The sequence below is a fragment of the Vulpes vulpes genome, chromosome 2, assembly GCF_048418805.1.
Source record: "Vulpes vulpes isolate BD-2025 chromosome 2, VulVul3, whole genome shotgun sequence".
Lineage (NCBI taxonomy): Eukaryota > Metazoa > Chordata > Mammalia > Carnivora > Canidae > Vulpes > Vulpes vulpes.
Window position 1 is genome coordinate 42,974,919 of NC_132781.1, and position 9,807 is coordinate 42,984,725.

Sequence of the window (9,807 nt, forward strand, 5' to 3'; positions counted from 1 at the left end):
CCCGTCCTGCCGCCGGACGCCGGGGTCCCTTACCGTGAGCCAGGAGCTCCAGCAGCGAGGGCAGGAGCAGCAGGGCTACCGAGCGCATGGTGCCGGTTGTGGCCGCGCCCCGGGTCGGAGCTACGGCGGGGACGCGGGGGGCACAGCGGGGCGTAGGCGCGGGGGACGGAGCGGGGTCTTGCCGGGCAGAGGGAGCGGGGCCGCCGCCGCCGCCGCCGCCGCCGCCGCCAGCGCCTGACAGAATCAGCACCACGGCCAGCGCCTGGCGTCGGCGCCGGGGATCGCCGTGCGGGGCTGGGGGCGGGGGCGCGGGAGGAGCGGTTTACCGTAAAGTCTCAAGCAAAGGCGCAGAAGACCCAGCGGCGGGAGCCCAGGCTCCCGCGCCGCCGCCGCCAGCTCCGGGGAAGAACTGCCCTGCTAGTGTGGGCACACGGCCCCCTCCCTTCCCGGCTGCCCACGCCCAGCCAAGCCTGCCACCCTCTCCCCTATTAGCAGCCTGTCAAGGAGGTGAGGTTCTCACCTGATTCTCCAGGAGAGCAACCCTCTCGCCACCTCACTCCACCCCATCCTGGTACCTGAGGGCATCAAGGGTGACCTGGGAAGACATTCTCCAGTGAGGCAGCTGGCGAGGCCCGCGTGCCCTTGTGGCAGCTCCGTCTTGGGCTGATAATGAAGATGGCTTTTGTGCGTACAAAGGACAATAAATTATTACTTTGCGCTCAATAAATGCCAGGGCTCCAGGCAGCTGCATCAGCAGCAAACTGTGCTCACAGAAAAGCTTAATTATCCTGATATTATAGTTAAAAGCCAGTGGTATTCACGTCCTGGGAAGACAGTCTTCGCAGGAGGCAACTTGGGCCAATCTGTGGGCAGTTGAAGGTAGTATCCTGGATCCCCTTGCAGCCCAGGGTCAGTAGGACTCTGTCTTGGCAATACCCCCCACCCCGGGCAGCCCCGCAGCACACATACAGGACCAGAAAAATCAAAGTGATAGCCAGTGAGACCAGACCCTTCATGCCTATCTCTACCCAGGTTCCTGGAACTGGTGGAGAAAAGGGGACAGGTATGGAGGATGGGAGCATTTCCCTAGGATATTTTAGATGGACACTTGAAGGAGGACCAGGGGAATAGCCAGGGAGGCTGTACCATTTCAAGGACATGGAAAAATAAACGTCCATGGCTCTACTTGGGCTCAGGAACTCCAATGATTCATAGGGCAGCAGAAAGGGCACTCATAGTTGTGTCATCCCTGAGACTGATGTTTAGACCTAGGAGATTCTGGCTTCATAGATAGACTCACTTGAAAAGCCTCAGTGGACACAATGGGACATGACCCTGTGACTGATGATATTTCCTATAGAGGAAGAAGAGGGTTGAACTCCCTGTGGCACCTAGGGAGAAGGACAGCTTTTTGATTAGTGCTTCTCACATGAACTTGGCTCTTCCTCAAAGCTTTCAGACCCTAGTTATTGTCCAGTGCCCTTCCTGACTTCATCCTGGAAGCAGGTGGCAAGACTTCTACTCTTTTTTTTTTTTAAATTTTTATTTATTTTATGATAGTCACACACACAGAGAGAGAGAGAGAGAGAGAGAGAGAGAGAGAGGGCAGGCAGAGACATAGGCAGAGGGAGAAGCAGGCTCCATGCACCGGGAGCCTGACGTGGGATTCGATCCCGGGTCTCCAGGATCGCGCCCTGGGCCAAAGGCAGGCGCCAAACCGCTGCGCCACCCAGGGATCCCAAGACTTCTACTCTTAAGTCTCATTCCTCAGAGGGTCTTTTGATCCTTACTGCCTCCACAGTCTTCCAGCTCAGCTCCTCATATTCTTTCCAGATTCTCTTCCTGTGAGCTCTGGGGAGTCTCCTTGAACTGAATCACCACCCTAAAGAATCCCAGGCATCAGGCAGGTGGAATTATCTGAGGGAGTCACTGGGAGAGGATTGCTGGACAGTCCTTTCAAGAAGCTGAGAAAAAAGAGGGCAGTAGTAGAAGACTGGCAGAAGAAGGGGAGTTGACAAAAGAATCAGAGATGAGGAGAGGAAGCCAGGAAAGGTGCAGAGGGGAGAAAAAGTTGTCAGCAGAGGAGGGAAGTGGTAGGTTCTATGGCAGAAAGAAGTTTGGGGAAATGCTGGCAAGTGGTATGAGAGTCCTCCTTTCCTTTTTAAAGGTATTCCTGACCTCCTTGATTTCTAGTTCCTCTGGACTCAGCTTGGCAAAAGGAGGGTGAATCATGACCCAGGGATGAACGTTGTATGACAGGATGATTCATGGGGTTTTGGAGGCTGGTGGAAGGCTTGTCTCCTGGAAGCTGGGCTGGGCACTACTCACAAGAGGGAGGGTAAATGGAGCCAGTCAAGAACTTGCTATGTTTCCTTCCCTATTGTCTGAACTAAGGTAGGCATTCAGGAGGGTGGGGGTGGGTCCAATGGAGACTACAAGTCCCAGAATGCAGCACTCTGCCTTGAGCTCAGAGGATGGGTTTGTAGTGCATGATGGGAATAATAATATTCCAGGGTTGTCTCTCCCTCCTGAGGATGGTCAACGTGGCCTCTGTGTAATGGGTTCCCAGTTAGGGAACTGGGCCAGACTGGGAAGCAGTAGAGTGTTTGTCAAGCACCCTGTCTATGTCCTCTAAGCGACTCAGTCTACCCAGAGCTCAGCATCACCCACAAACTGAGGACAATAAGATGCCCGAGGGGGTATTCAGCTCTATGCTGTAGGCTTATAGTGTACTTAAGTCATATACACATTTGGAAGTGGCAGCCTTGCAAGTCTCCCTTCACTTGTCTCATTTCTCCCATTTTCTGTGCCCTCCACCTGGCTCTTTAGATCCAGATGACCCTTGTCTACATAATTGCCTAATTGTTTTCCTCATTATCTGTCAACTCTGCGAAGGTGCTTAATAAATATTTGTGAATAAATGATGCGGCAGTAGTGGAGGTAGAGGGGTGAGGAAGGAATGTCTAAAGCCCAAGGCAGGTTACTGGTGCCAAAATAGTGCTGTGAGATAGCGGAGAAGGGGATAATTGCTCCTTTTGGGGGCACAAGGGGGGGTGTCACTGAATGCTTCACACAGCAGGCAAATGGATTGAAACCAAGTCTTAAATAATTTTTAGGTTTCAGTCAGTGGAAAGGAGGAGGGAGGGCATCCAAAGTTGGGGGAGTGGCATATGCAAAGGTAAAGTGGTGGAAAAGGCAAGATAGTTTGGGGTCAGTGAGAAGACTGGCTCTGGTGGAACAGGAAGTCCTTACAGAGGTTTAAGAGGAAGAATGGGAGTAGACTTGTGGCTGGACTTTGTGGTCATTTGAGCTGCAGTACATCCTTGGTAACTATACAGAAGGATTTATCCCATCACAAAGATATCTCACCTAAACAAGGGAGTCTGGAATTGTTAAGGTGGGTTTTCAAACACTATAGCAAGTGGTAGTAACTGAGAAGAGTTCTCTGCTGACTCAGAAGGTTGGTGGGTGGGGTCTGGGTTACAATGGCTGCATTAGGATTGAGGGCCAGAGGGAGGGAAGTGGGGCTTTCCAAACCCAAGGACCTTTGCAGCCTCTGCCCAGGCAGTGCCAGACAACCAGCCCATATCCCTGGAGAAGCCAGCTTCACTTTCCCGCTTCCAAACAGCCCATCAATTTGCAGGATCACAGGCACACTGGTGACTTATTTTGAAGTCTCTGCCTTCAAACTGGATGACACTTGCTTTCTGAGCAAGAGAAGAAGAAAATGAGCCTCCTCCAAGATAGCTCTCAAACCAGAGCTACATCTTCTGTGGAGCCAAGGGAGTTTTGGAGTTCTAGGGAAGCAGGGGCAAAAGACTGCCACCTGACTCTAGAGATTCCCAGGGACACAGAGCTGCCGATTCACTTCCCCCACTCCGCAGAGGGATTCCCGGACCTGGCATCAGCTTGAACAATCTGGGATACTATGCTTCAGTCAGGCTTCCTGGAGTACTCAAAGTCAACCCTTTGAATTTAGGGGTAGGAGGAGGTCCCTACCCTGGTAAATGGGGAGTCCTGGCATCTAGGCATTTGCATCCGCACCAGGGGCAGGAGCACATCAGCTGTAGCAAGACCCCAGGGTGGATGGAGACAGTAGCATAAAGAGGCTTGATATGAGCTGCTTTCCATCTCTAAACCAAGGCCTCTAGCCTGTCCATCACCCCCAGCCAAGGCCTTTGATCCTCTACAGCTCCATAAATGTTTAATGGCACCGGCTGGACAGAAATGAGGCAGGTGCTGGGACGGAGAGACTGGGAATAGGACTTAAAATCCACAATGTTGGCTAGATTATTTTCATGCAGGAGCCCTGGGATGAGTGGGAGGAAGCCTCCCCACTCCATGTGACAGGAGAAGTCCCAGGGTTCAAGTTTGTGGGACTAATAAAGGAAACTCTTTGAAAACCCACCAAGGGGTTGAAAATAAAATGAATAATCAATTGCAAAAGCCCAACCCCGATTTTGATTGAAGGAGAAAGATGGAAAGTTAAATGACAATCAAATGCAAATACAGCTCAACAAACACCATGGCAATTACCAGGCGTAGGAACCACATGGTGCTTGCAGGCAGCAGGGGTTGGCAATTTGGAAGCCTGGGCCTGTGCAGAGGTGATGGGCGTGGGGCCGTTTTAATGGACAATTAAATAGATGCAAAAAAAAAAAAAACCCCACAAAAACCCCCACAAAACCCTGCATCTATTTTGCATATACTGCTCCAGAATCCTGGTATTCAGGGGAAGGCTATGCCAAGTTCTCTAGCTGCTTCTGCACCATTTCAGAATAGAGGCGGCCCTGAGTGCTTGAGAGGTGATACCAGGGGAGGCACATGAATCAGAGGACCTTGAGAGGGTCATGGAAGTCTCTTTGGAATCTTCACACCAGCTGGTGCTGAAGGGATGAAGGCTGAGGTTGAAGGCAGTCTGTGGGGTCCTCCAGGAAAGGGCTTAAAGTGTTGGTCTTCCAACAGCCCAAAGGCCCGATGAGAGCAGCCTTCTCCTCTAGATTTGCATAATGTTTTGTATCTCATTTGAATGCTATTAATTTGGTGTCAGGCTAGGTTGGCACAGTGTAGAAAAGAGAACAGCTGGCCTTCTCCCTCCCCTACGTACCCTGAGGCTCACCCTGAGCATTGTCCTCCCTAACTCGGGGAGAAGGCCTCCCCTTCCACCATCACCTCAGTGTTCCCTGGCACTTGGAGAGTCCCTTGGTGAAGCCAGCTCCCAAAAGCCAAGGCTGCCTGGGCAGAGTGGCCACCTGCAGACTTATACTGAAGGAAGAAGAAAGGGTCCCTTGAGGTCACTCTTACCAGACCCACAGATACTGTGGGAGGATGCTGGCGGCCTTCTCCCCAAGCAATTAAGGTGGCTTGACTTGGAAAGGGTCCAAAGATAATAACCAGGAGAGGGAGGGAACAAAGACAGGTGATAATCCCAGAGAAATATAGAGGGCTCTAGAAATAAAATTCCCTGAACTCAATATTTCTAGTGCTTGAACTTACATAAAATACATCTGTCCAGAAGCATTGGGTTAATGGTGGTGTGGCCATAGAGCGGGGGTCCTGGTCCCAGGATGATGGCCATGTGATGAGGGAGTGGGTCATCAGAGAGGCTGAGCCCCTGAGAAAGGAGGAGAAAGCCTAATGTGTATCCTGAGGCTGCCCCGGGCATCTGGGCCTCAGGAAGCTATAGTCAGCTGGAGTGTGGGGGTGGGAAGAACAAAGCTTCCCAGGTGTCCTCAAAGGCATCTTAGTTCTTTGCTATGTGGAACCAATTAGGATGTTCAACTGACTTCTTGCCTGGGTGGTCTGCCCTGGAATCTTGGTCAATAGATGCGAGACTACTTATGCACAGGACAAAGAAGGAGGAGGTGCCACTGACCAAAAGGTGGTCTTTTGTCAGGAAGAGTCCCTCTACCCAACAGAATCCTGGGCCGCTCCTCCCACTTCTGAGGACTAGGGCAGGATGAGGGTGGTGGAAGCATGAACAAATATCCACCCAGATTGACCTCATACCCCTGTCCCAAACAGTACTCACTCTGGGTCAAGCCATAGCTGGGGGACAAAAGAATGCTCCATACCTTTTTTTTTTTAATGACTGAGACAAATTGGGGGGTTGCTTTGAATAATGTGAGAGGATAATTGAGTAGGCAGTGTCATTGTTCCTATTGTACAGAGGAGGACACTGAGGCCCTGGGTGGCTGAACGATTTGCAGGTAGTTCATGGTGATACCAAGATATATTAACAAGGCAGAGCTGGTAGGCATAGGTGCTGGTGGGCCTTGGCAGGGGTAGGTTGTGGGGGGACCTCAGGCTCCCTGAACCTCTGGCCTGTGTCCTGGGTTCACCTGCAGAGGACCTGTGCCTACATTCTCTCCCCTGGCTCAATCTGTGGAGGATATGCTGCTTGGAATAAGTGAGGGCAGGGCTGGTCACTTATTAACTAATTCACTAGACAAATATTTATGAAGTAGCCACTGTCCTAAGTGCTAGGGGTACAGAGGTGAGTAAAACAGACACTGCCCTTGCTGGCTCAGAGCTCAGAGTCTAGAATGGGAGATCTTACTCTGAATGAGTAAACACAAACTGTAGCATATCAGGTGCTCAGGAGAGGTTCATAGGCTGTAGCAACTTCACTGGGGGTTTGACCTAATTAGGGAAGGCTACCTTGAAAAGGTGTTGATGAAGTAGAAAGCCACAGGACAAGTAGGTGTTACATGATTGAAGAGGGACAGGAAGTGCATTCCATGCAGAGGGAACAGCATGTGCAAAGTCCTGGAATCAGCAGGACTAAGAGGTGATTAATGTGGCTGGATTGTAGAAAAGAAGTATGTGGTGGGATGCAGTAGAGACGTAGGCAGGTGTGGAGCTCCAAAGCTTAGTGGGGCTGTACATGATCTAGGCTCCCTACCTGCCCGTTATGTCCATCCAGTCATCTGTCCATGCCCTCCCTCATTCTACCCAATTACCTACCTAATTTGTTCAACGCCCTCTCCCTTGTTTGTTTCCTTGTTTGTTTGCTGAATGAGGGAATGTTTCTTGGTGCTGGGGAATATAGAGGGGAATATAGAGAGGCAGAGCTCTCAAGGAGCTCCCAGACCAGGGAGAGGAGATAGAGTCTCAACTCACTGTAATGTGGCATATCTATCTCTACAAGGTGCTTAAACAGGATAATAAAAGCCCTAGAGGCCATCTCCCATGGTTCAAGTTTTCTAAGACAAGGCATCATCATCCCCTCCATGGGGATCTTTCAGCTACATGGTTCCTCCTGATGTGCAATCTCATTCCTTTCTGCTACAAAAGTAGCCCACTTCTTACCACTCCAAGGTGGAGTGTGTTTCTGATGCTTGTATTCACTGACCCTTCTTTTGGGTCTCAGGGGTCTCATACTTTCAGGAGAACACAGGGAAACATGGCCAGGTCTCCCTGAGACATCAGAATCCAGCTCCAGACATTTTCTTTTCTGGGTGTGAAAATAGGACAGAAACCCTGGATGTCCCTCAATTCCAGCCATGCATTTCCACCCTCCACTCCTCCTTGAACTACTTGTCCTCTGCTTGTGACATCACAATGGTCTCTATGGCAACTGATTGTGAGGTCACCAATCCTTAAAGCAACAGAATCTGTGGATCCGGACAATGGCCTGAAGGAGAGAGGGTGAATTCAAAATGGGGCTCCGAGAAGAAAACCCTCTTCTACTAGGAAAGGGCCACCCAAGTCCTACGGAAGGGAGGAGGGCTCCACTTCGACCCCCTTTGCAATTTATTGGTCTTGTCTTCACTGGAAAGCTTCTACACTGACACTGAGCCCCTCCCAAACTGCCCTTGAAGGTAGAACTTCATATAATCTGACTCAGATGGACTGCAGAAATTGATGGGGTAGCTGAGCAGCATCCTTGGGTCACTGACTTCACCCAGGTATCACTGGGAAGTAGAGGCGGGAGTGTGGTTCTGCTCTCAGCCCCACTGACTCAGAAAGTCTGGCCAAGACCTGGTGTAAGTTTGAGTTTTGATTTCCCCATCAGGGAAAGAGGGAAGGCACTAAGGAGCCTTGTTTCCTGACTTATAGGATAAATAACAAATTGGCTTAAGGCTGTGGGCCTGCCCTCTGTCTTCTGTGAGTGAGTAGGGGGTGGGAGGGGGGAGTGACAGTGAGTGGAGAAGGGTGGAGGTGGGCACACTAGGGGTGTTTTTAGATTGGCCACTGGTTTTTCTGAAGCCATGTTAGTGGTTTGGGAGAGTAGGACCCACTGGAGAGGGAGACTGCTTATCAAAGGGCTAAGGGGCTAGTGCCCGGGCTTGGAAGTCAGGTCCAGGTTTAAATCGTCCCAATCTCATGCTTGCCGTGGGCAAGTTTCTGGGCCTCTTTGGGTCTCTGCTTCCTTACTTAGAAAGGGAAAACAGGGGTGCCTAGGTGGCTCAGTGGATTAAGCATCTGCTCAGGTCAGGATCCCAGGGTCCTGGGATAGAGCCCTGCAGGGAATCTGTTTTTCCTTCTCCTTCTGCCTGCTGCTCCCCCTGCTTGTGCTCTTTCTCTCTGTGTCAAATAAATAAATAAAATTTAAAAAAAAGAAAAAGAAAAAGAAAGGTGAAACAGTACCATTTGCCTTTCAGAAAGGTATTCAGGGAGATAAACTGTAGGAAGGCTGGGCACAGAGTAGGTAGTCAATAAATGCTTATTATATTCACTTATCTGTGCCCTTAGCTTTTAGCTTGGGTTTTGCATCTTTTATGTGCTTTATTAATGCTTGTGACTGAAAGTATAGCATAGGAATCGAGGACAGTGCTTAGAGCAGGGGAAGTCAATTGAACCTGGGTTCAAATCCCGGTCCTTACAGCCTGGCATATGGTAAATGCGTGATGGATGGTGGCAATGTGCTCAGGCTCGAGGAGGGCTGTTTTGACACATGGCTCCCAGTTTCTGTTCACTGTCAGCTTTAAGAAACGGAAGTTAATCCGTGGTGTGTCCGGAACTGGAGAATGGTTGAGCCTTGAGACAGGGGCATAAGAATGGCAGCCTGCTCGGGAAGGGGTGACCACTTGCTCATGCCAGTCACAGACCCCGGGGCCCCGGCTGGCCTGGTGCTCCTTGAAGTCAGGGCCGGGCAGTGTCTCAGTCATCAGTGAAGCCCAGGCCAGGGCCTAGCACATGGCAGAGGCTCAGGAGCAGTTAAAGTCCATGGAGTTAGATGATGTCTTATTGACCATATATTGGCTAACATGTTGTATGTACACTTCATGCCAGGCTCTGTTCTAAGCTCTTTACATGTTGTCAAGCCCCACAGCAACTTATGGAATTGATGATATTATCTGTCTTTAAAATGAGAAAAGAGAGAGGCTAGGAACATAGCCCAAGGTCACACAGTTGGTAAGCAGCGATGGGGTTGGGATTTGAACTCAGGCCCCCAGCTCTAGAACCTGCGCTCTTCACCCCCCTGGTATGTCCAGCCTCACGGGCCCTATCCATCCATTTTGCCACAGTCACCACCATGAAGTCCCTCCTCCACCTCTCCCTCCTGCTCCTGTCTTCTTCCAGCTGAGCCTGGATCCAGTGCAGCCCAGTGCAGAATGCAAATTCTGCCCCCACCAGCCTCAACCATCTGCCTCCCCCTCTGCTGAAATAAAGCTGTGACTGCCACTGCCACCACCACAGCCAAAGCCACCACCGGATCCCTTGCTTATTTCAAGTCCTTCTAAAGCTTGTTGAGTTCTTAACTTATTAAAGATAAGCACATGGAAATAGGGAGCAAATCTCTTTATTTATGACATAATCTCCAGCCCAGAAAAGCGGCAGGAACAGTGTTGCCTATATTAG

At 50.7% G+C, this 9,807-nt stretch overlaps 1 protein-coding gene across 8 annotated transcripts in view; it reads right to left on the reverse strand.

Annotated features, from left to right (window-relative positions):
• SEZ6 (seizure related 6 homolog) overlaps positions 1 to 388 on the reverse strand; it is a 45,543-nt gene extending 45,155 nt beyond the window's left edge. For all 8 annotated transcript variants that reach the window (XM_072747834.1, XM_072747833.1, XM_072747832.1 and 5 more), the window contains exon 1: positions 34 to 388. In XM_072747834.1, the coding sequence (XP_072603935.1) occupies positions 34 to 88 (55 nt within the window). In that variant the 5' untranslated portion in view covers positions 89 to 388. The remainder of the gene's footprint in view (positions 1 to 33) is intronic.
• Between the last annotated feature and the right edge of the window lie 9,419 nt (positions 389 to 9,807).